The 27,142-nt window shown below is 38.0% G+C and overlaps 1 protein-coding gene across 5 annotated transcripts in view; it reads left to right on the forward strand.

The window, feature by feature from the left end:
* Window positions 1-23,650, forward strand: part of IPO11 (importin 11) — a 194,424-nt gene extending 170,774 nt beyond the window's left edge. For 4 of the 5 annotated variants that reach the window (XM_027605743.2, XM_027605741.2, XM_027605742.2 and 1 more), the window contains one exon: window positions 22,081-23,495. In XM_027605743.2, the coding sequence (XP_027461544.2) occupies window positions 22,081-22,245 (165 nt within the window). In that variant the 3' untranslated portion in view covers window positions 22,246-23,495. Of the gene's footprint in view, window positions 1-22,080 lie in introns of all 5 variants that reach the window. The other variant, XM_027605740.2, reaches the window with a different exon arrangement.
* The last annotated feature ends 3,492 nt before the right edge of the window (window positions 23,651-27,142 follow it).

Genomic DNA, 27,142 nt, shown 5'->3' on the forward strand with positions numbered 1-27,142 from the left:
TGTAACCATGTCCTAGAACAAAAGTCAAGACTATAGTCATATAAAAATTTCCAGTACCTAACAGGGCAAAATTTATAATGCCTGGCATCCATTAAAAACCTACAGGCATATGAAGAAGCTGGAAAATATCCATAGTGTGGGGGGGAGGGGGAATCAATCAATTTTAACTACCCAAGAATAGAAACATATGCAGGAAATGGTAGAAAAGAGCATTAAAACAGTTTTTATAACTGTGTTCCCTCTGTTAAGAAGCTAGAGGAAAGATTGAGCATGTTAAATAGAGATGTTGAAGATACTTTAGGAAGACTGAAATGAACCTGTAGGAATTAAAATCTGTAATATCTGGTGGGGTTAATATAGATTAAGTATTGGGGAACAAAAGATTAGTGAATTTTTGAAGACCTAGAAGTAAAAACTCTCTAAAGTGAAACAGAAAAAAAGACAGGTGGAGGGGTAAGCCATGTAGGACATCGTCAAGCAGCCTAATGTACAAGTAGTTCAAGTCCCCACAGGACAAAAACGGAGAACAAAAGAAATATTTGAAGAAATAATGGCCAGATTTTTTCCAAATTTAATGTCAACTATGAGCTCACAGGTCTAAGAAGCTCAGAGAATCCCACACACAAGATTCAAGACTGTCCCACGCCACATCATAATCAACTTGCCACTTAAATCCAGTGTTGAAGAGAACATCTTCAAAGTAGTCAGGGGGAAAAAAATGAATGCATTACATCGAGAGGAAAAGAGAGAAGAATGATAACAAACTTGTCATCAGAAACAATGCAGGCAGTCTGACAGAGCAGCATCTTATATACTGAAAGAAAAAAACAAAACCTGTTTTTTAAAATTGTTTCATTACTGAATTAATGTTTTAGAATAAATTTTTACTCTCAAAAATAATTTTTTTTTTTATTTACTCCCTACTTAATTTGTAAAGTTGACAAATTTTATTTTGGTGATAATGGAAGGTAGCATTCTATTTTCTGGGTTTTTTTCTCAACAACAGTGCAGAATGTTTACAGAGTATTTGCATAATCCGTAACAGTATTGTAGATGACCACAGAAAACCTATTATATTGTCAAATTTATCTGATAATAGTACTGGATATGTTTCATGCTACTGCTTGAATGAAGCCACAGAAGAGTAGGCATGAGTGCTTTATAATCATCAGGGTAGAAGTATGCACATTTGTTACTTTATGGCTTGCCATCTGATTCTTTTTTCCCTTTAAAATTGCTGAGATGATTTCTTTCTCTTTTTTTTAAGATTTATTTATTTGGGAGGGGGGAGAGCACATGAGCCAGGGGAAGCCTTCGCAGAGGGCAAGGGAGAGAGAGAATCTCAAGCGGACTCCATGCTGAGTGCGGCACCTGATGTGGGCTCCATCCCAGGACCCTGAGATCATGATGTGAGCCGAAATCCCGAATTGCCTGCTTAACTAACAGGCGCCCCTCATTTTTTTTCTTTAGCCTTTGATACATAGTGATCTTTAAAGTCTGTAGATAGATAATAGGGAAAAGCCAGCCTACTCAAGAACTTGTCTGCCAAGAAAGTCAAGTAGATCCAAATTGTTCATTTTGACTGGTTTTGTTGGTATCTCATGAAGCCATTACCAAGAGGTAAAATTTGTCTTTGTTCCTCTGCCTCATAGAAGTCTTTAACTTAATTCTTAAACTTTAATATTAAATAACAGTTTGCAAAATTCTTACAAATTATTGCTTCTCATTTTGCAAAGAAAGCAGTTGTACTGTTAAAAATGCACACATTTTTATCAATGTGTGACTTATTTGCTGTCCCTTGTATGTTGTCTAGTTAGCTGAAGATGTAATTTATTAAAATTGTGTGCAAATTCTCACACTTCTCCAGTCTCTTAAAACAGTTCTGTTTACTCTTAGTCAAGTGGCAAATAATCCTGCCTGCTGCAGTTACGCACCTGCTACTCTTGACATCAACACAATGGCAAGAGTAACATCTTCAAAATACATGATTTGTGTTTTGTATTTATTCAACATACATTTTTGTATGCTTACCATGTGCAAAGCATTGATTATTATAATTAGTATTTCCTTCACTAGTGATTATGTATACCCATAGGACCTATCTTCTGATTTATGTCCATCAGGCATGTATACATATTCTTTAAAAACATTTAATACCATTAGGTTATTACAAAGCCAGTTTCTGGCATCCATTTGAGGATTTACTTGTTTTTATGTATGCTTTGCTCCGAGTCTACGTTCCCTAAGTTCAACCACCTGACTGTTAATACTGTTGATAATGATCCCATTTCCAGATGATACTGAAATGTAAAAAGGAGTGTCCTAAGACACATAACTTTACCTTAGGCTGGCTGTATAAAAAAACAGTAAATATTTCAAAGTTGCAGATTGAACATAGCTTTCCTTATAAGTGAGACCTTCAAAATCAATGTTAAACTTACCCAAATCTTAGAAATACATTGTTTTAATGGGTAATTTAGCTCTCACAAACTGCAGACTTTGCGAGTGACCTTAAGACAGTCCAAGAGGATGGGAAACAATGAATTGAAATACTCCAACTGAGATGTAATAAAGATACAAATTGATAACCAAGCATCCTCCTGAGAAAGCAGTTCCTCCTGTGATCAAGCTAAAATGTTAATCAAAAAATAGTTAAGATCTTTCACAGTAGGCCCCATAATTGTAATCAAAAGATACTAGAAAAGAAAATTCTATTGAAAATGCCCTTGAAACTAAATAAAGTGATGGTTCCTGAGTTTCAGTTTTTAGTTGAGACTTGAGATTAATTGCTTGGTGACCTCAGTATTGTTCTTGAGTTTTAGAAAGCAGGCAACCTCATTACTTCTTGAATTGAATTTTATTTACCTGAATTGTTACTAAGAACCTTAATCAGGAAGAGTTAAGTAACTTTGCCACTGTTCATTTGGAAACTTTGGCACTGGGCTGTTGACTTAATGTTAAATAAGGTCTTCGTCTTTATATGTGAAGAATATGGCCTCATTTGGGAGAATGTATTTTCAGTAACTGAGGTAACATTCCAGTGAACATCAGACTGTTTTTTCTTTTATTCTTCCTTTTCCCTTCTGCTTCTTTTAAAAGGAGCCTATCTTTTGAGGGAGGCGAAATTAAGAAGCCTTTTCAAAGATTGTTCTTTGTAGCAAGTTCCTATTTTGAAGACTTTTTTTAAATTATAAAAGTAACCTATATTCTTTTAAAACCCACAAAATTAGTTATGATAGGAAATACCCTTTCTTCCCCAAGGTAGCCTTTAGTAACATGATATTTCTTTCCAAAGATTTCATTTACATTATATAAACACCTGTAGTTCATAAGTAAGAAATACTATACATTGTATTATGCTGATTGATTATATTTAAATATAGTAGATATATGAGCATACTTTCATGTGCATATATTTAGATTTGCATCATTTTTTTTAAAGATTTTATTCATTTGAGAGAGCGAGAATGAGAGAGAGAGCACATGAGAGGGGGAGGGTCAGAGGGAGAAGCAGACTCCCTGCTGAGCAGGGAGTCCGATGCGGGACTCGATGCCGAGACTCGATGCCGGGACTCCAGGATCATGACCTGAGCCGAAGGCAGTCGCTTAACCAACTGAGCCATGCAGGCGCCCCTACATCATTTCTTTTAATAGCTGCATTTGATGACATTCCATTGAATGGATCTCCATCACATGCATATCTTGAGCAGCCCTTTGTATAGTTCACAAACAACAGGGGGTTCCTGAAACTCTTTCAAGAGTGTTATTATTGTATAACTGATACTATGAATCAGTATTATGATTTTTGATATTATTTACCATACTAAGACATTATTTTTTCTTTTCATTGTATGGACTTTTGCACTGGTGGTACAAAAACAATCTTGGATATCGAAAGGCGTGTACAACTGTTGTGTTACTTGAGCATCCTTAAAGGCAATGGCAGCAAACACTGTTAGTGGTTGTCATATTTTGTACTACCATATACTCAATAGGGGTTTTTTTTGTTGTTTTTTAAAGCCAGTTTCATTTAGGAATGTCCTTGATGAAGTAATACAGATTATCAATTTTATTAAATGGCCACTCTGTGTCACAATGGGGATATTCTCTGTGACAGTGGTCGTCTTGAGGAAAAGTACTTTTGCAATAGAGTTGGAAGCTGAATTAACTTTTTCTTGTAACACCATTTGAACATGGAAGAATGGCTGACAGATAAACATTCAGATGGGTACTTGACATACATTTTCTCAAAAGCAGGCCTCTCACTTTAAGGAAAACAGCTAACAATTGAAATCTATGTGTCCACTGGTGGTGGTATGTGAGTTATTCCATATCCTGGAGAGTGTGATAGTTACAAAGTAGTAACTTGTTGTTCTGTGTACTTTCTCTAATTATGAGCAAGGCTGAGCATTTATATTCCTTTGTTTGATGAATGACTTATTCTTACAACCCCCCCCCCCCCACAGTTTTTCTATTAGAAATTTTATTTGGTTGTTTTCTTTTGCTTTAAAATAGGAGTTCTCTGATACATTGTATTTTCCAAGAATGGCCATACAGCTCCCATTTCACATGCTGTTCTTACAATGTGACTTTGACACTCTTTTTCATTCAGAGGTTGGGTCTCTATTTCCTTTCTTTGAAGTGGCTCAATCTTGATGATGTTTTATGACTTCCGAGTCAAATCATAAGATAGAGCTTACACCTTGTTCCCTAGGTATACTTGTTCTGGGAATCCAGGTACCAAGTGTCTACAAGGAGAATGTGGGTCTTATTTTCCCCAACTGAGGTCCCAGACAACATCTAGCATTCACTGTAGACACATGAGTGAGTAGAGTGACCCTGCAGATGATTCCCCAAGATGGCATCACTCACTTCTAGCCTTCAGGTCTTCTCAGATGAAGCCCACAGATCATGGAGCAGAGACCATCCATCCTTACTCTACTCCACAGAATTCATTAATATTAAAAAATAGTTGTTATTTTATGCCACCTAGTTAGGAATAGTTCGTTAGGCAGTAACCAAAAACCTGAACAATCTCTTGATAGATACAGAAATGAGCCCTTATTTCCTCATCCATGTTTCATTCAGTTTGTTTTATGATTTTGTTTTTTAAACCAGGAACAAAATTAAATTGATTAGCTTTTCATTGTAAAGGAAAGTGCATACTTTGTGGAACCATGGGTCATGTCCCAGGGGGTAAATCATGGAGGGATTTTTATTAGCTTTTGAGTGCCAGAGTTAGTCACAGAATGGTTTTGTCAGGGATTGATCAGAATTTGTAAACCATCAGAATCTGTAAAAGACAGTCACTGGTCTTGATTTTAACACAAGTCCTTGCAGCAGTCGCACTGGATCAGTTCCTCAGTTGTCTTATCTTGGAACACATGGATCTAAGCGAGCTGTGTTGAAAGAGTGTGGGGTTTAGATTACTTGTCTTGCATATCGTAGTTGAGGTTAGTTTTTCTGTTTTGAGTCCTAGTACAGTCTTGCAAGTTGTTGTCTGCTTCATTTCACAGATATGCTCTCACAGCTGTCAGGGCATCTCACCTGCACCCCCATTTCATCAGACTCCTTTTCTGAAAGAAACTGTTAGCTTCTGGGACGCTATCAGTCCAGATCTGCACTGCTCTTGGAGAGGTTTCTGAGTTTTCTGAGCTGGTGGTTTTCCTCTCTTTCGTCATCCCTGGTTTGCTTACTTTTGACTGTTTTCTCACTTTGGTTTCATCTGGCTTTATGGTGTGCACAGAATGGATGCCCTGCGCTCAAGAACATAATTTCTCTTGTTTTTTTTTTTAATATTTTATTTAAAAAATTTTTTTCTTGTTTTTTTTTTTTTTTAAAGATTTTATATATCTATTTGACAGAGAGAGAGAGATAGAGCAGGAGCACAAGCAGGGGGAGTGGGAGAGGGAGAAGCAGGCTTCCCTCCGAGCAGAGAGCCCAGTGCGGGGCTTGATCCCAGGACCCTGGGATCATGACCTGAGCCGAAGGCAGATGCTTAACGACTGAGCCACCCAGGCACCCCAATTTCTCTTGTTTTTACAGGTCTATTTCATTTAAACCTTTAATCCAAGTGGAAATTTTTTTTGCTGAAGGATTGAAGTAGTGTGTTCGCTTTTTTTAGATATAGCTAAAACTAATCAAAAGTATGTCTTTTTCTACTGTTTGGAAGTGCCACCTTTATCAGATACAGCACCTGCAGCTTTGCCATGGTGTATTTCGGAACTCCACATTAGAGTCCATTATTGACCTGCCTATTTTAATCACTGTAGCCTAACAGTATATTTTAATACTCATTGATGATGTTTGTGATGTTATTTTACTTGCAAATTTATCATTATATAATTTTTTAAGGTAAACTGAACACTAAAGAATTGTTTAAAAATCTCAATTGAAAATGGGAGTAATGCTGGGTGCCTGGGTGGCTCAGTCGATTTAGCATCTGGCTTCGGCTCAGGTCATGATCCCAGAGTCCTGGGATAGAGCCCTTTGTCGGCTGGGCTCCCTGCTCAGCAGGGAGTCTGCTTGTCCTTCTCCCTCTGCTTGCTGCTCCCCCTGCTTGTGCTGGCTCTCTCTCTCTCTCTCTTTCTCTTTCTCAAATAAATAAAATCTTAAAAAAAAAATAAAATTAAAATAAAATAAAGAAAATGGGAGTAATGCTAATTGCAAAACACCAAAAACAGTATTGTTTGAAAGTCAGAGGTATAAGATGTTGGCTATTTTAATGGTAAGAATTGCAGGTTTGTTTTCCTTTTAGGGTATTTTGTAGATCAATCTAATACTCCAGTTTGTTCTTTCAAACAGTGCATTGAAAGTAATTGCTTCTTTAGGGTCTCAGCCTAACTGAGATAAAGACATAGCTTATATCAAAAGCTAAGGTGTACTACCATGATTCAGGGTCAGAAAAAGAAATATAAGAAAATATGTCCCTTTACATTAATTTAAAACCGCCTAAAATAGTTTTATTCTTCTGTATATAGTGCTATGTTCAAAAATAAAACATTACTTCTGCTGAAAGGGGATTTATTAAACTAAGGCATTTACTTTTTAAATGGTTTGGTTGTCATTATATCCTAGCTACTTTAATTCATTTTTATATGAACCCAAGGGAGGTGAAATGATCTGTGACAGACTTTAATAGTGCTTTGCAGGGTTTTATACTTATCTTATATCTCATGTGTGATAATGTATGTGATATCATATTAATAAGTCATCTGATTTTTTGGGAACTGTGCCTTGAAATAAAGCACTTTAAAATAAAACAGGTACAAAAGGGGAAAGGTTTTGTTACAGAAACTATCCAGGTGTTACGACTTTCTTTCAACTTAAACCTGAATTAAATTCTTCCCCTCCACTTTTTTTCTGAGCTGCAAGAAACTACAGTGAAGGAACTAACGAGTTTCTTTCTTGACCCATTGTAGTGTAGATGACTTTATGTCCTTGTGTGAGTTAAGTGGAGTTACATTGACTTCTAATGCAAACAATAGGTCTGTGTTTAAAAGGGATTCTCAGCTGAGTGTTACTTTGTTCCCCCAGGCCCAGGGCACTTAGAGCATTGTCTAAAGATATTTTTTATTGTCGCAAGGCTGAGAAGTGCTATTGTAATTTAGTGGGTAGGAGCCAAGGATGTTGCTAAACATCCTACAGTACTCAGAGTAAGTAATGATTTATTTTATTTCAATGAATATTGGGTAGTGGGAGGAGTGTCACTTCCGAAACATTTATTTAGTTGTCTACTGTGTGCCAAATAACAGCCGCGTTGTATGGGGCCTGGTGTACCATGTGATAAATGTGGTAGGAAAAATAATCCCTCTCATCCCCCAGAGAAGTCCATGTCCTAATCGCTGGGTCCTCTGAGTATGTTATGTCCCCTGTGGATATGTTTGGTTGCATTGCAGAGTGGAATTAAGGTTGCTCATCAGGTGATTGAGGGTAAGGGGGATTATCTAGGTGAGCCAGAAGTGATCGTGAGAGTGCTTAAAAGTGGAAGAGAGAGGTGGCAGAGAGGGTCAAAATGATGCAGTGTCAGAAAGACTCAGCGTGCTGTTGCTTTGAAGACAGAGGAGGACAGCCTCCAGAGGCTTTTGGAAAGGTCAGAAAAAGAGGTTCTCCCCTAGAGCCTTCAGAAAGGAAGACAGCCCTGCTGACACACCTTGACTTTAGCCCAGAGAGTGTGTTCTGGATTCCTAATATAGAATTGTAAAATAATAAATTTGTGGTAGTTAGGGCAGCTATAGAAAGCTAGAAATTTGGATTTTGTTTGGTAGGAATAGGGAGCCATCAGAAAATTGTCATCAAAGCAAAACCACAATGAGGCACTCACATCTGTCAGAATGGCTAGAACGAAAAGACAAGAAATAACAAGTGTTGGTGAGCATGTGTGGGGAAAAGAAACCCTTGTGGACTCTTAGTGGGAATGTAAATTGGTGCAATCACTGGAAAAACAGCATGGAGGTTCCTCAGAAAATTAAAACTAGAAATAGCATAGGATCCATTAGTTCCACTACTGGGTATTTACCCAAAGAAAATGAAACAAAGAAAATGAAAACATTAATTTTATTCAGAAAGATAAATGCACCCCTGTTTTTACTGCAGCATTATTTACAATAAAGAAGATAGGGAAACAACCCAAATGTCCATCAATAGAAGAATGGATAAAGAAGATGGGGTGTATGTATATACAGTGGAATATTAACTCAGCTGTGAAAAAGAATGAGATCTTTACATTTGCAACAACGTGGATGGACCTAGAGGGTGTAATGCTAAGTGAAGTAAGTCAGACTGAGAAAAATGAATACCATATGGTTTTACTCATCTGTGGAGTCTCAAAAACTAAACAAATGATAAACCCAAAGCAGAAACAGACCTATAAATACAGAGAGCAAACTGATGGGTGGATGGGCAAAATGGATGAAGGGGAGTGGGCTATACAGGCTTCCAGGTATGGAATGAAAGCTGTGGGGGTGAAAGGTACGCATAGGGAAAATATCCAGTGGTACTGAATTAGTGTTGTATGGTGACAGACCGTCGCTACATTTATGGTGAGCACAGCATAAGATACGGAGTTGTCAAATCACCATGTTGTACAGTTGAAACTAATGTAACTGTATGCCAGTGGCACTTCAACAGTGCCCTCCTTAATACCCATCCCCCATCTAGCCCAGCCCGCACCCACCTCCCCTCCAGCAACCCTCAGTTTGTTTCCTAGAATTCAGCATCTCTCGTGGTTTGCCTCCCTCTCAATTTTCATCTTATTTTATTTTTCCTTCCCATCCCCTGTGTTCATCTGTTTTCTTAAATTCTACATATGAACGAAATCATACGGTATTTGTCTTTGATTGACTTATTTCACTTAGTATAATATACTCTAGCTCCATCCATGTTGTTGCAAATGGCAAGATTTCATTCTTTTTGGTGGCTGAGTAATATTCCATTTTACACACACACACACACACACACACACACACACACACACCACATTTTTTTATCCATTCATCAGTTGATGGACATTTGGGCTCTTTCCATAATTTGTCTGTTGTTGATAATGGTGCTGTAAACATCAGGGTGCACATTCCCCTTTGAATCACTATGTTTGCATCGTTTAGGTAAATACCTAGTAGTGCAATTAGTAGGTCGTAGGGTAATTCTATTTTTTACTTCTTGAGGAACCTCCATATTGCTTTCCAGAGTGGCTGCACCAGCTTGCAGTCCCACCAACAGTGTAGGAGGGTTCCTGTTTCTCTGCATCCTTGCCAACATCTGTTATTTCCTATGTTGTTAATTTTAGCCATTCTGACAGTTGTGAGTGAGGTGGTATCTCATTGTGGTTTTGATTTGTATTTCCCTGATGATGAGTGATGCTGAGCATCTTTTCATATTTCTGTTAGCCATCTGGATGTCTTCTTTGGAGAAAGGTCTGTTCATGTCTTCTGCCCATTTCTTAACTGGATTATTTGTTTTTTGGCTTTTGAGTTTGATAAGTTCTTTATATATTTTGGATACTAGCCCTGTATCAGATATGTCATTTGCACATATCTTCTCTCATTCTGCAGGTAGCCTGTTAGTTTTGTTGATTGTTTCCTTCTCTTTATCTTGATGAAGTCCCATAGTTGTTTTTTTTTTAATTGAACAGCTACAGATGCATATTATAATGGTTGTTGGGTTTTTGTTTGTTTTGTTTTGAGAGAGAGAGAGGGCATGCGCATGTGATGGGGGCTGAGGGGCAGAGGGAGTGGGGGAGAGAGAATCCCAAGCAGGCTCCATGCCCAGCTCAAGCCCTAATGCAGGGCTCAATCTCATGACTCTGAGATCATGATCTGAACCAAAATCAAGAGTCGATCGCTCAACCAACTAAGCCACCCAGGCGCCCCTACACTACATAGTTTAAATCATGCATGAGGTCATGCGAGGTACTCCAGCAAATTTAGGTTAAAGAGCCATAGAACAGTATTTCCCTTCCCAGAAATAGTGAGTTAATGCAGGTCTTAAAATACTGCAGTTTCTTCAATGATTTTGCTGTATCAGCAGATGGTCACAATAGAAAGTTTTTGTTCCCCCATTCATTCCCATCATATTCTGTCATTTTTTATAAATTATTGATGGCTTTACTTTGATGAAATGATAAACCCAGTTTTTGAAATAGATTGAGAGCATTGGCTTATTATTAAATTTTTTTGCCTTTGTAAGTTCCCTTTCAGCATTTCCTATTTATAGCACTTTTTAACCTTTCATCTGATTAGCTTAAGCTTATAAAGCATGTTATCAAAAACCTTGAGACTCTCATAAGATGTGCTCAATGATCTCACTTCTTGGAACCTTAGAGACAGTTGGAGCAGTAAGGAGATGTAAGGGAGCAGGTGTTTCCTATAATAGGGTGGCTTACACTTGTGATGTTGATTTCTCGATCCCTTTCATAACAGTATTGGCAGGAATAAGTGATATTCAGAAAACTCAATCCAAAGATGACATTTAAATTGTGAATAGAAATCTCATCTGATTTTTCCTGTTTCTCTTTATCCTCTTTCCATTTTCTCATCACCTGGAAACTACATATAACTGGATCAAGGTATTCGGGCACATGTTTGGTTTTATAGTATATTCTCTCACAGAATGGACCAACATGAATATTGATATTTCTGGAAAAGAAGTAGTAGAACACAGGCACTACTGAGAAGTAATACATTTAGATCAGTCTAGTAGGCTTTTGTTGCCTAATTTAGGAACACTGATTGCACACCCCTAAATACTCGGTTACACTTTGTTACGTAGTCATTTTATTTTGATAACAACATGAATGCAAGAAGAATATCTTTCAATTATTTATTAGTTTAGTGATGCATTAAGAATTTTTTTAATATTAGAGATACTCCATGAAGATCGTCCTTGATTTACTGCTGTAATGTATAGGATTCTAAAAATGCACCTATGATCATAATTTTTTTTTAAAGATTTTATTTATTTGACAGAAAGCACAAGCAGGGCGAGTGGCAGACGGAGGGGGAGCGGCAGAGGCAGAGGGAGAAGCAGGCTCCCCCCTGAGCAGGGAGCCCGACTCAGGGTTCTGTCCCAGGGCCCTGGGGTCATGACCTGAGCCGAAGGCAGACTTTTAACCGACTGAGCCACCCAGGTGCCCCTGATCACAACATTTTTAATGGTCCAAAATTTATTGTATTCTCCTTAAACGTTACCATTTTGTGATATGTCCTCCTCCCTCTGCCCTTCTGAGTAAACTGATGCTAAAAATAGCCTGTGATGGTCTTGGGGTCTTACATGTTTAGTTGAACCTAAGATGGTCTCCTACAGGGTATGTGGTGACAGAACTGAACAATGTAATCAGTAATATAATCAGGCACTTAATTTAGTGCCTATAAATAAAAATTCTATCCTATCAATGGAATAAACATTTTTCAAATATTCATGAAATGTGTATAAAAACTGAGCGTATTCTAGGCTTACAAAGGAGACCAAATTTCTCAGAGTAGAAATAGTACAGATCATATTTTTTGACTACAGTGAAGTAAAACCAGAAATTAAACAACGGTTGAGAAAAAATACTGGTCACATAAAGTTTTTAAAACAGTATTTTAAAGAGGAAGCTTGCAGTTTTGAACAGGTAGGTGACATACCACAGTGAGATTATTACACTTAAAATATGTGGATGCAACTAAATTATTCATAGCCTTAAGTAATTTTATTAACAAGAAAGAATGAAAATAAATTAACTCAGAACTCATTTCAGGGGCGCCTGGGTGGCTCAGTTGGTTAAGCGTCCTGGGATCAAGCCCGGAGGTGAGTCGGGCTCCCTGCTCAGCAGAGAATGTGCTTCTCCCTCTCCCCCTGCTTGTGCTCTCTCACTCTCTCTCAAATAAATAAATAAAATCTTAAAAAAAACCCAGACAACTCATTTCAAGATGTGAATAAAAGAAAGCCTTAAGGAAACCCAGAACCCAGTATGGGGATTCTGCCAGATGCTAAATATGTTCAGTCCAGTTACACATTCTGGAACTGGGAAATTACCAGAGGATGGGCAACCCACGGGGGCCCACTGGAAAATGGACCTGAGCAAAAACTCCATTGCTCACGTGACCTCCCTAAGCCCTACTCTGGTGGACCACGGTCAAGGGGGGGATGTGCACGGGTGAACATAAATACAAAATACTAGGTATAAGGACACCTCTAACTTCAAGGATTATACATGCAAGTCCTGGCTAGTCAATGCAAAATCTTGTCAGAATAGACAATTTTTTCATAAAATATAATTACCAAAAAATGAAAAATTAAAAAGGATCAGGTAGAGATAGACTTATAACCATGGAAGAAATGTTTTAGGTTGTCTCCCCATTTTTCTAAAAAAAAAACATTAAAAAAAACCCTCCCTTAGTGATGTTTCTTGTTTGCTCATTTCATAAGTGGTTTTACTGGGATGTACTATTAATTTAAAAAGAAATGTAGTTTAATGCATTTAATTTTACTAGTGGTATCCTTTTAGCAGCAGCTTGTCTTCCCTCTCTCTCTCCCCCCTTTGTCCTTTTTCTCTCTCCCCATTTTTCCTTCATTCCTTTTTTCTTATTTCTTTTTGAACTATCAAATTTTAAGGAAAAGATTGAACCTAGAAAACTGTGGCACCTGTCAGGAAAAGAATAAAACAAAAAAGATAACAGTAATTTTTTTAATTTATAAAAATAGATGCAAAACAGTAAGTTACTATTAGCAAATTTAATCCAACATTAAAAATTTGGCATTTATTCCTGGCAAAATTTGTTAATGAAATAGGAATAGAAGAATATGACTTTAATGTGATTTTTGAAATAGCTATTTGAATCTAAACATAAACATACCACTGTTGAGAATGATCTAAATGCCAGAGAATGTCATCTTCAAAAACAGACCCCTGGAATCTCAGTATATTTTTTTCACTCAGGAAAAACAAAAAAAAGAGAATTATGAGTGGCTATGTAATTCACAGAGTCATTCAGGGATGATCTAGATGTATTGAGGATGCTGCCATCTTGGCTTCTGTCTAGTTGGAAGATAGGGAGAAAAAGAATGAGATGGAGTGGTTTAAGAGTCAGGCTGGGTTATGACATATCTTTTTTGCTCACATTCCATTGATTGGGAGATGTGATGTATCTATGTACTTAGGAAGAAGAGTAAAAAATTTTGGTGGTAGTGTGTCACGTAGAATTTTTAGCCAATGTGATGAGAAGAGAGTAAGAGTGCGTTTGAGTGAATGTGGATATAAGTATTGGCAAAGAGACAAGTCATTAGTCATTTAAATGAATGTTTAAGTCAGAAAAGTCCAGGAAGATCAACAAATCAAGTGGCAAGTAAAGAGAGTTTAACAAGGTAACCAATTAAGTGATAAACATGCCAGTGTGTATTGCTGATGCTTACTAGCAATAACCAGTTAGGAAAAGCAGGCAAAATAAAGGTCCCTTACAGATTTGTATTTTACTTACCTTGTGATGTGGGGAATCAAAAACTACAATCAAAAAGGCATCAAACTTTTGGTTGGTGAAGGAGTCAAACATTTATTAAAAAAAAAAAAAAAAGGGACACTGCCACTTCCTAGTCTGCCTACAGTAAAGCAAATGTCTCTTGGAACCGAAGGAGAAAGGAAGCCCTGAAGAGTTTGTAGAATACGGGGTTGTATATGGGAATTAAGTTTACAGGGCTTAGAATTACTAGTTTAAGAGTTTTTATTTTGAAGTGTCATATGTTTTATTGAGTCTATTACCTATACTTACTTCAATGAATATGAAGATATCTGTAGAGATTTTCTTGGGTTTACTTGAAATTTCAGTCCTCAAGACTTTTTTCAAAATTTTCTATAGCATTCTTTCTCTTAAATACATATCAGATTCTTGTGAGCTTTTAAAAATTCTAGTGCCTGAAACCCAGTTACACCAGAATCTCTAGAAGTGAGACTTAGCCATCAGCAATTCTTAATGTTCCTCAAATGATGCCCAGTGTGCTGCTCAGGGTGAAAACCTCTGCAGAAATGTTTGGTTACATGGTGTGGGTTTCCTCTCCTCCTCAGGATTCCTTATTGTGAGTTTTAAATGAAATAATGTGTGTAAAAGCCTTAACCTGTGCTTAGCACATGCCTTGCTTGTGATTAGAGTTTAGTAAATGCAGATATAATATTGTGATTGCTATTTAATCACTCTGATGAAGAACATACGATACTGAAACAAATGTGAAGAAATAAGCAGATGTTCTCTTGCTCAGATCTGGGCTTGAAATACTTACTTTGGCTCACTGATTAAATTGTGCATTTTTCTTAAGCTTACTTTATAAAGATTTGAATGAAGCACCTAGAAAGGCATAACCAGAATAAGACTGAAAGTAGAGTAAAAATACCCAAGTAGTAATGGTCTCGGACTGATGGAGAGAAAAACAGTTTTATCAGAAAACCTGGGTTATAAGCTCATTGCTAAATTATAATTTGCATTTTTGTCACTGAGACATATATGCACTGTCATTTTTATCTCATGAAGCCTGGGTCCCAGTCATTCTAGACCTAGCAGTGTAAAACAGCTCCTTTACTCACAAGTTCATCAGATGGAAACTGTGGTCTAAATTCCTCAGTGGACAGCTACAGCAGTGATGATAAAAATCTTGCTGGCTACCTTGGAATTTGAGTTCCACACTGGGTTTAATTAGTGACTGAATTTGCATTGCTGGGCCCTATTGATGAGATGGGTTCAGGTTGGCATCTATAGGACTCAAACTCTTTGTTAAGCCACTGAATTAGGAGAGTTCACATCCAACAGATTTTAGAAATTTAGATGTAGATATATTTCAGAAATTCACAGTTCCCTATAGTGAAACAATGAGGGATCAAAAAAGGGAATTTTATTTTATTTTATTTTTTTAAAGATTTTATTTATTTAATTGACAGAGAAAGAGAGAGACAGAGAGAGGGGGGGAACACAAGCAGGGGGAGTGGGAGAGGGAGAAGCAGGCTTCCCGCCGAGCAGGGAGCCCGATGCGGGGCTCGATCCCAGGGCCCTGGGATCATGACCTGAGCCGAAGGCAGTTGCTTAACCGAGCCACCCAGGCGCCCCAAAAAAGGGAATTTTAAACCAAAGATCAAACTAAGGAAGTTTTGAAGACTACATGGTTAAATGCATTGTTGTAGGCAAATTTTCCTTTTAAGATTTTTGGTCTGTTGCATAGCTAGTGTGGTTATACATATTCTACCAGGTTCCATGGAAAGTATATCACTATTCTTACAAAAATCTTTTGCATTTTTAAAGGTAGGAAACTTCTTCTCTCTAGCAAAATTCCAACAAAAATAACTTTATAGAAAATAATTTCTGAAAAATTATCATGGGTATATGGAGGCTTATAAAGTGAACAGTGATATGATATGCCACATAACCTAAGAAAAATAAAGGATTCAGCTGTGTGAATTCCTGCTGGGTGAAATTGCTGATTTAATGCAGTGAAATATTTTTTAGTTTTAAGGACTCAAAATCTCGAAGAACAAGAAATGTACATCCTGGTAAGTGGCACCACAGGAGCTAAAATCTTACACCAACTTGAAGACTAACCACATTATGGGTCCAGGCAAATGTCAGAAGGCTATAATTACCAACAGAGGAACCTGATAAACCGTTCAACCAGAACCATTCTGTCTTAAAGTAATAATTTCACAGTCAAGGAGTACCAAACTACTTATTAAAATCCAGTGTATGGACTTTTGAAGTGAGTTAGGCTATTAGCACTTAATTTATTTGGCATTGCCCTGGAGTCAGGATTTCTGGGTAATTACCTTCTAATAACGGAAACCTATTATAAGGTTTCTAATTTTATCTTAACCATTTTAATGGAAATATTTCTTAAATGATCATGTACTTTCTTGGAGGATAAGAGTGGGCGTTAGGCATATGGAAGTAATAGGAAGAGAACAAAGCCAGAAATTTGGAAGTCTGTATTCTGGTTCTCTTGATGTCATTACCTTGAGAAAAATCAACCTTGGATGTCACTCAAAGCCTAGAGACCTCATTTTTTTCTCATTTCAAAAATGAGCTTGCCAGCCTTGCCGCTTAGATGTTGTCTAATTGAACATTTGTTTAAGTTAATTGAGGTGTCTAAGGCAGCTTGTACCCACACCAAATGACCTGAGGGATACACTTTTTAAGTTTCTTTAAATAACTTATAAAATTTGTTTATTGTAGTCTCCCTTGCCAGTTTTCCTTTTGTTGACGTATCTGTGAAATCTTCACCAAGGCCAACCGGCATGAAGCTTTTCCCCTGTTTTTTTGCTAGGAGCCTTACGTTTAAGTCTTACTTATTTTGAGTTGGTTTTTGTGTGTGGTAAAAGATAAAGATTTATTTCTTTTTCATTTGGCTATCGAGTTTTCTCAACACCATTTGTCTACTTTTGGTACCCTTGTTGAAGGTCACTTGACTATGTATGTGTGGCATTACTTCTAGACTGTTTTTTGTTAGTTGTTCTGTACATTCTACGTAATACCTGAAATCCTAGTCGGAGCAATTAGGCAAGAAAAAGAAATGAAAGCACGCAAATTGCAAAGGTAGAAGTAAAATTGTCCCTTTTTGCAGATGACGTGATCTTATATATAGAAAACACTGAAGACCTATTTTTATTTTTTTAATAATTTTTTATTATGTTAATCACCATACATTACATCATTAGTTTTTGATGTAGTGTTCCATGATTCATTGTTTGTAACACTGAAGACCTATTTTTAAAAACCCCTGGAGCCAATAATCAAATTCAGTAAAGTTGCAGGATACAAAGTCAATACACAAAAAATCAGTTGTATTTTACGTACTAAATGAACAATCTGAAAAGGACATTAAGAAAACAAATCTCACTTTATGGCAGCATCAAAAAGAATAAAAGACTTCAGCATAAATTTAAGGAAGTGAAAGACTTGTACACTGAAAACTACAAAATATTGATGAAAGAAATTAAAGAAGACACAGGCAAGTAGATACTTGTATTCATGGGTTGGAAGACTTATATTAAGATGTCCATACTGCCCAAGGCAATCTTCAGATTCAGTGTAATCCCCGTCGAAATTCCAATGGCATTTCTTACAGATATAGAAAACACAGTTCTAAAATTCATAGGCACCACAAAAGACCTTGAGTAGCCAAAATAGTCTTGAAAAAGAACAGAGCTTGGGAAGCATCACACTTTGTGATTTCAGAATTGATCACAAAGGCGCAGTAATTAAAACAGTTTGGTACTGGCATAAAGAGAGATGCCCTTTTTATTTTGGAACAGTTCTAGGTTTACAGGAAAGTAGCAGATGTAGTACAGAGCTCTCCTCATGTGCCCCTCAGCCAGTTTTCCCTAATGTCAGCATCTTATTACCAGGCCACGTTTGTCAAAGTTGAGAAACCATGGGCGCCTGGGTGGCTCAGTTGGTTAAGCGACTGCCTTCGGCTCAGGTCATGATCCTGGAGTCCCGGGATTGAGTCCCACATCGGACTCCCTGCTCAGCGGGGAGTCTGCTTCTCCCTCTGACCCTCTTCCCTCTCGTGCTCTCTATCTCATTCTCTCTCTCTCAAATAAATAAATAAAATCGTTAAAAAAAAAAAAAGAAAATAAATGTCTAAAAAAAAAAAAAAAAAGTTGAGAAACCAGCAATGGTGTATTACTGTTAACTAACCTGCAGGCTTTATTTAGATATCACCAGTTTTGCACTAATGGTCTTAGTTGCGGGATGCGATCCCCAGTACCACACATCACATCTAGTCTGGGTCCGTTTTGAATAGTTTGCTGTCTCTTCCCATTATTCCCAATATTTATGTGTTGTCAGCAGAGCCTCAATACTGTTGCCTTTGTTTTTTCTGTAGAAGGTTTTTATGTCTTCATATTTGTACATCTGAGCAAACCTGCACCTGAGCAAAAATAATCACACTTGTTGGAAATGTGTGGAAAAGAAGAATAAACAGTTTCTGATTTTATAAGATTCTTTGGTGATTAACTTGTTTCAATTTGGGCCCGTAGGTACCAAACTGTTTTGGTCATTTACCTTCAGGAAATTAATGCCATGGCTCCCAGTGTACTTTTGGTGTTTGAGGTTAGCAGATCACTGAGCGCTCTGGTTTGTGATGTGTTGCTGTCCATGTCCCCCACTCATAACATCTTGCAAAACTATAGCCTCACGACCAGAATATGAGTCAAGATACAGAACATTTCCATCACCCAAAGACCCCTCTGTTGCCCTTTTGTAATTAAACCGTTTTCCCTCCTGCCCCTGACACCTCTTTTGGTGATGAGTGATTTTTTTTTTTTTATTGAAACCTGGATATTTTTTGGTATTTCTGGATTCTGAATCTTATTAAACCTTCTGTTTTAGCCGCCTTCTTTTGACACCACTCTGACAGAAGGGCCTGTTGCACTTGGTCACTGCCAGAAGGGTGCAGAAGGCAGGGTTCCCCACTAGGCCTCCACTCATACCTCCCTGGGATTGGAAGGGGGTTCCAGGCTGACCAAGCATCTCCACAGACTCTATTGCGGGATGGGTGGGTCAGATCCTTTTCAACAGCCTGGCATGAGTGGGATGGAACCACAGTGTAGGCTTGGTGTTTGGCTGAATGAAATAGACCAGTTATTGTCTGAAAGTTTTCTGTCTTGCTATGCGGTCCCTTACTGGCCCTTTGGATAGAGAGCAGACTTTTTGTTGGAGCTTTTTTCATCTGTGCTTGTTAGCATGTCCGGGTTGTGGGCGTCTTTAGTCCCAAATTCGTGATCTATGAGGCGAGAAGAAAGCCAGGATGCTCAGCGCTGGGACTTGCCTTCAGGGCTGGAGCCCTATCCACTCTGCCTTCTTCTCTTCACCTTTTTGTTTCCTATGTTATATATATATAATGTCCAAGGGTTTTAGTTGTACTTAGCTGGAAGAATTAGCAAAATACTTTATTCTCTTATTTTGGAATTAGAAGTCTACTTCATATCTACTTTTGCAGTATAGTTTTCTCAACAGCAGAGTTATCTTCCTAATTATAATTTGCTTATTACCTTGTAAAAATAATTATTTTCTCAGGAATGTACCACCCAGTGAACATGTAAATATTCTGTATTTTTTCACATTAAATCAGGTAATTGAGTTTATTACATAATGTGGGCATTATTTATATAAAAACAACAGTTTTGAAAATGCTGTTAGCGACTTCAGTGTCTTTTAATTCTAGCAACGGCACTGCAACATTCAGAGAAATGATACCTGGATTTTTAGTGGATGCACAGCAGGAATTTTTCTCCAGAAAATCATTTAGTTAATCTATTTCATAGATTTCTTCAAAAGAAAGTATTAATAGCTATGATTAATGAATTTCTACCACAAGCCAAAATAGACATTTATTTGCTAACATGGTATTTTAGCTAAGAAAAGCTTTTTTTTAAAGATTTTTTTAATGTGTCCATTTGGAGATTATGTATTTTTTCTTCCTTCTCCCTTCCACAGCTTTCCTTCCATAGGAGACTAATGCTTTTAATCTTTGTATGACTGATGAAGATACCTAAAAAAAATATTATACCAATATAGTGGTATGCCATATCTGGTGGGTACTAATATGATACTTTTCCTTTTTATTAATCTGTTGAAAATTAAAGGGTGGAGATTTGATAAGTTAACTGTTCGCAGTTGTTTATAGGAAATTGAAACAGCGTTTAAACCACTCTGCTAAGCTCATTTCAGTAGTTGGAGTCCCTTGTTCGAACATCAATTTCAAGCTCAGTTCTGTTTCTCTCATATTGTAGCAGATGGTTTTAGTTACAGATAATTCATGATATTTCAACAAAGTACACATCCCCTTTAGCAAGAGATCTATTTCACTTTAATTAAAATAATACTAAACATTACTGCGTTTTGCTTAAGAGAGCAAATATTTGGAAAAGTTCATCCTCAGTTTTTGTGCATTTTGTACAGTGGTATCTTCAGTCTTGTGAAGGCAGGGCTTTGTGTTTGCAGTTCTTCTTAGTGTTCTCCCTCCTGTCCATCTTCAGTGAGGATTGAATTCATCCTTGCCTTGGATTTATCATACAACTCTGGATTGGTCACCTACGGGGTTTAATTTCAAATTCATGCCATCTTTGTCTCTGCCTCTCAGTTATATTTCCCATTTATGGGCATTATTTTAAAATTTCTTTACATTGCTCAAACAGCAGATATGATCCAACTACTTCATCTACCTACTTCATCTACCTAAAATAAAACTGAGAATCAGTAAGGAAAAAGAAGAATTTCTGTGCAGCCATATTGGGCACACAAGCTCATGTTCTTTACTTAAGCCTTGCAGATGTCCACCTTTATTAATGATGAGAGAAATGTACGGCTTCAAGTAGGGTGTGTTATTTTTCACTTCTTAAATTAAAAAGAATTTAGGGGGTGCCTGGGTGGCTCAGTCGTTAAGCCTCTGCCTTCGGCTCAGGTCATGATCCCAGGGTCCTGGGGTCGAGCCCAGCATCAGGCTCCCTGCTCCGCGGGAAGCCTGCTTCTCCCTCTCCCACTCCCCCTGCTTGTGTTCCCTCTCTCGCTGTGTCTCTCTCTGACAAATAAATAAATAAAATCTTAAAATTATAAAGAATTTAAATAATGGTAATACCAGTGTTGAAAACAATGTCACCATCTGAAAACTCTCATACCTTTTAAATTTGTACTAACCATAGGAAAAACAACTTGATAATATGTATCCGGAATCATAAAATTGTCTGTGTCTTTTAGTAAATTCTTCTAAAGTCGAGCTAGGTCTAAGGAAATAATCTGAAATGTAGAGAACAGCACTTGTGAGGGATTATTTGGCAATATTAGAATTGTATTTATACCACGATTATTTCAACATGCCTATAACAAAATTATGACATGAATAGATACAGAATTCTTAAAATGTGTTGGAGTGGAGTTTTTGTGTGATAGTATAAATTTAAAGAGCAGCACTAATTGTGTAGCTATATGTTTGGCACATGCGCAGAAAAGACAAAGGAGGCCACGGTGTTTTCTGTTTTGATCGTTATCATTAGGAAATGGAATGGTGGGTTCCTTTTCGTTTTATTTCTTTGGATTTCCAAATACCCCAGGGGGAGAAGAGGAGTACGTGTTTGTTTTGTTTTTTTAAATCTGTTTTTCTTGATTTTCTTTCTCTTTTTCTCTTAACCGGAAGCATACATGTGAATGTCAGTAGCTTGGCAGCGCAGGAGAGGGCAGTGTTTCCTCTTGTCGATCCTGAGGGCCTCCCTGAGCTGCACCAGGAGCACCTGAGCTGCCTAGGAGGAACCCAGACAGTTGTGTTTAAATGCTCTGCGGCATGTTCTTTCTCCCAGGTTCTGAATCTTTACGTGGATGAACCCTGAGCTGTTGAGAAATCGGACTCATCGGACAATTTAGGCTCAGAGGCCCTAGGGAACTGAGGATGGACAGACTGAATGAAATCTCCGGCAAACTTTCCCACAGTGGGACTATTTGAGAATCCCTTATAAGAAGGGAGGCAGAAGCAGTTGTGTTGCTGCAGAGGAGATTACAAAGCCTTGTAGTCACAGGGAAGAGGGACGTGTTTTGCCTCTTTAACACAGTGTGGCTCCTCTCTGTCCCACAGCTGGCCCTGAAGGACCCGGTGCACACGGTGTCGCTGCAGCAGTTTATCTACGAGAAGCTTAAGGCACAGCAGGAGCTACTGGGAGAGCAAGGCTTCCAGTCCCTCATGGAGACGGTGGACACAGAGATCGTCACCCAGCTACAAGAGTTTTTGCAGGGCTTCTGAGAGCACATGACCTGTGGCTGCCTCCCCTTTTGGAGACAAGCCGAGGAACCCAGCCTGCCGTCTGTGTGTGAGAGCCTGCTGAGGCGATGAAGAAATCCCTCGTGTATTACAAAGACGTGAAGACCATGCATTTTTACTACAAAATTGAGTGAATAAATGTACATCCCGCACAACTAAAATCACAAACCTATTCCTCAAAAGAATTTAATTTTGTATTTCAGAGGGGCCCTGTGTTTACTAGGTATAGATTTGATGACACTAGCTGCTTAGTTTTCTGTTAAGAGAGGAGACCGTGTGATTACCTTTTAATCATGTGCTCTTAACACTTGAGAAGATGAAGGTTAATGTCTGCGATGTCTTTCTGCAACCAGAATTAGTATTAATTTGGCTGCTTTATCCCTTTTTTAAGCTAATGAAACTGCAAGTTTGAAAGATGACAAAGCTGTTCAGATGATGCGATTGAAGAAATGTGTGCACCAGGCAAAAATATATAAATAGTGACAAATATATATTACTGAGGTTATCTTGCAAGGGAGTTGCTTTCATCTGACCTAGAAAATATGTTTTATCAAATGTTTTTATTTTCATTTTACTAATTTGATACAAAAAATTAGTAAAGGATTTTTTTTCTCATTTTATTTTCAGTAATTACATTTAGTCTTTAAATGCATATCGTAAGGCCCGCGGAAGGGAACCTGTGGTACTGCGGCATCAGGTGGGAGACCTCTGGTCGTGATTTGGCCCCAGCTCCTTTATTACTCCTGAAGGCCAGGAGCGCTGTGAGCCCCGAGAATCCCTGGGCAGCCCGCAGACCCCCCTGTGCTATGACGTGGCTGTGACAGGCCGCTCCGCACTTACCCATCCCAGGCTCCTCACCGCAGCGGTGCATCGGGCCCACAGTATTATGGGTGCACCTCGGAGGACCCAGCAGCAATCCCCAGGGTACCAACACTCATGTGACAAGTCTTCCTTCCTTATTCCTCCAACATGCAGTACCAAAAAAGGGGAAAAAGGAGAAAATAAAGCCTTACTTTGTTTTACTTGCCATTTATTATAAGGAACCTTTAAAGCATTTTTAAGGAAATACCCAAAAGCAAGGTTGGAAAATGATCTTTCTATAGAAAGTTGGGTACAGTATGTGACTGCAGGAAACCCACTGCCCCTTTGTAAGCTCTGGAACCCAAAATGTACGGAAATACTTGGTGTTTTCAGCAAGAGAAAGAAAATATGGTCCAAATTAAATTTTCCAAAGCTACCTTTGATTTGTCTGATTATTTTTCCCCGCCCCACGAAAAATGAGTTTGTAAAAATTGCCCCATGGATTTGAAAGGGATGTTTTCTTTCATACTCTGGGTGTTGGCTCTGCCCTGGTAGGTGGTGGTGCTGTATGTAGCAAATCCTGGTTATTCTTCTTTTAGTTCCTCTTTTCATTTAAAGACTTAAAAGTTTCTCTAGTGTGATATTTCTTTATCATTTTTATTCAGTCCTCAAGACTGATCTAAGAAGAATTTCTTTTTGTTGATGTAATTATTTTCATTTAGGGCGCTATTCCCAGCGTTACCAGAAATTCTCACATGTGCTCCAGTTTTTCAGTTATAGTAAAATAACTCCTCTTTTCCAGTTCCCGACAGATTTCATTATAGTGTTATAGCAAATACTACTAAAATAGCTACATTGCAGAAACAGTAAAAAACTTACCTCAGGGAGAGTTTGGTTCATTTTTTTATTCTGAAATGTTTAAAATAAGCTTTAAGTAGGAACATTAAGTAACATGACTTAAGGGACATTAAGTAGGAAATGTTTAACACAGCTCAGAAAAAAATCATGTATCTTGAAGTTTTAAGTGCTCAATTAGACATAAAATACAAGTTTTGATTTATGGAATTCTGTTCATTAATGCAGCCTTATAGCAAACATTATTAAGTTTTGGACAAACGAGTAAACTCAGGCCTCTGGTTGAACTGTGGCTCCTGATACAAGGTAATGGTCATTTCTATTCCATAAATATAGCTTTTCTTTTTATCTTACGTTTCAGAGATTTCTCCATTCCTCTAACAAAGGCCCATGTGGCCAACAAAAACATTTTAAAGTTTTTATTACAAGTGGTCCTTTGTCCATCTGTCTCCCACCAGTCATTTTAGAGAAACCACATCATTGCATGTTAAACACTCATGTTTATTGTTTCCCTTGAGAATCTTCACCTTAGATCTTTATTTTACCTATTCCTCTCTTCAACTTGTAATTGTTCAAGTTCCTGTTTTGTGCCATGGTGCTATGCTAAATTCTGGGATTAGAACAGGGTACTTACACCTTATGAAATTTTATAATTCAGTGGGAACACATAGTTGCCAACATGCTATATTAAAAAATAGTGGTTCTAATGGAAACGTATGTTCTGGAGCAACAGGAATGCGGGGGAAGGAGACCATATACAAAAGAGAGTGTATAATTTGGTATGTATTTAAAAACCACCCCGAGACAGCATAGTTTGGCGAAGTTATGTAGAAGTCAGGGACATTATGCTGCAACTAGGACGCTCTGATTTCAGACTCAGCTGGAACTGGGACGCTCTGATTTCAGACTCAGCTGCTTGAAATTACTCTGACATAAGGTATCATCAGTGAGATTCTGGAAATGTTAGAGCTCAACAGCTTCACAACTATCCCTCGTTCCACGAATTAAAACAAAGCTCACCTATTAAGGGTAGTGGTCTTCTGCTCTGCTTTTAGGAACCTTGTAAATCCCACATGAATAAAAACTTGAAAGTTGTCGAAGTGATAAAAGGAAGACGAGATACATGTCGTGGGAAAAAAAAACTTTCTTCCCTCAACTTAGAAAAGCATTTTAGTCTACAGAAGCATTGGGAGAATAGTATAACGACCAACAGCCCTTTATCTGGATTCACAAAGTTGTTTAACATATTCTCCATACATATGTACACACACACACACACACACACACACACACACACACACACACATACATACATATAGTTTTGCTGAATCATGAAAATAAGTTATAGACACTCCATCCCCACATAGTCCAGCATACCTCTAAGAATGGCATTTCTCTATATATCTACTAATATGTTAGAAGGTTCACACAATGATATAAACAGTTCATACTCCAGTTTTCCCCGATATCCCAAAGATGTCTTTTATCTGCTGCCCATTAGTTTTACGATCCAGAATCCATTGAATGTGTATCATTGCATTTGGCTGTTCAATTTTTAAATCTAGAATAGTCCTTTTTACGTGTCATTGGTTTTTTTGAAGAATCCCAAGCAGTCGTCTAGTAGAATGTCATTTACGGACCAGGGTTCTGATTATTTGCTCATAATTCGGTGCGGTTAACATTGGTTGGCAATGAGACTGCATCAGTAATGTGGTAACCTGCCCTGGCATCACGTCTGGAGGCCCGTAGTGTCTGCTTGTCTCCCTGGTCAGACTATAATGGTTAAGGTGGTGATAGCCAGGCCTCTCCTTTATAAGGATAAGTTTTCAAAGACAACCTTAACAGTCCCAGAAATTTCCAGTGGTGGTGATGTTTCTTTTCTGTTTTTACCCTAGAATTCTTAACCGCTACTAGCCTGCTTTTTCATTCACAAAAAGTTCTGCAATTGTATTTTAACTGGAAAGGTCTTGTGGCTGAGCTATGGAAAAAGTATACTGAACCTGGTGTGGGTTTCATCAACCTTTTCAAGTTCTGAAAATCCATTATTGCCTCGGCACACCTCTTAACCAACACTTCTTTCCTCTTTTTTGCCTCTTCTCTCAGTCCCCCACTCCCTCATGTTTTTGAGGGGTATATAGATCTTGGTAAATACCAGTATAAGCTGAACTCAAACACCACTAAAAATGAAGAAACAAAGGGAGGTGCTGTCTTTCTATTTCTCATTTGGGTTTGTAAGCCGTTGGCCAGGAGGTAAAAATAGTTTTTATTATTTTTATCTATCTTTTCTTTAAAATGCTTTATCACATTTGGGCTGGACTTAAAAGGCAGAAACATGCCAGACTTTAGAGAGTTTTCATTTCGTGTGGTTTAGGAAGAGAAGCAGTACATTATCAGCTGGCAAAATGGGGAGAGAAAAGAAAATAATCATTTCCTGAAATGTGCAGCTTTGCTCTTGGTACCTCCATAGGACTGACATCTGAAACAGCAGTTTAAAGTCACCCTTTTCTCCTCAAGAAGAAGTGCATTCTGTCCCAATCACATCCAAATTAGAACCTGATGTCCTGTGAAGATCTAGCCATGGAAGCTCAAACTTTTTCCACAGCTGCTGCTCTTGTCTGAGTAGAGCTTTAGAGCCCTTATGTGAATACCCTAATGTCCTGGAAAAGGCTCTAGCTATTAGTCTGAATTTCTCCGTTTTTAGTTCTGGGAAGTTGAATTCCTGGGCTGAGGGACTCCTTGTGGCCTGCAGCATTTGGATAAAATTCAAAACCGAGAGGCATTGACCACATTTTCTCTTGAATTCTTTCTTACTCTAAGAAGTAGAATCTCCATTAGCCAAAGATTTTAACAAGCAAGATTTGCTCCTTGTTCCAGCTAATGCCGGCATCCGACTCATTTGGACCACTGGAATTTATTTAGTCAAGTGTGCTTTGAAGAACTGTCTAATCCGGGAAGGAATGTATTGAAGTCTGGTCATCCAGCCCTTTCTTCCTTCAAAATGAAGTATTGATTTTCATGCCACTTTAATTTCCCAGGAGGGCAAAAATGGAATGGAAGTAACTCCCAGAACAGGTATGAGTCCAGTGAGGCTTAGCACACTTATATATGTCTGGTACTGGGCACTTGGTTTTAAATTTGGAAATTGGCCTTGTGACTAGAAGACTGCCAGTTGGGGATTTTTATTGCTGGGGTTAGAGCATGAAAGGCTGGAGATGAGACTGGG

Source organism: Zalophus californianus, chromosome 5 (genome assembly GCF_009762305.2).
Source record: "Zalophus californianus isolate mZalCal1 chromosome 5, mZalCal1.pri.v2, whole genome shotgun sequence".
NCBI classification, from domain to species: domain Eukaryota; kingdom Metazoa; phylum Chordata; class Mammalia; order Carnivora; family Otariidae; genus Zalophus; species Zalophus californianus.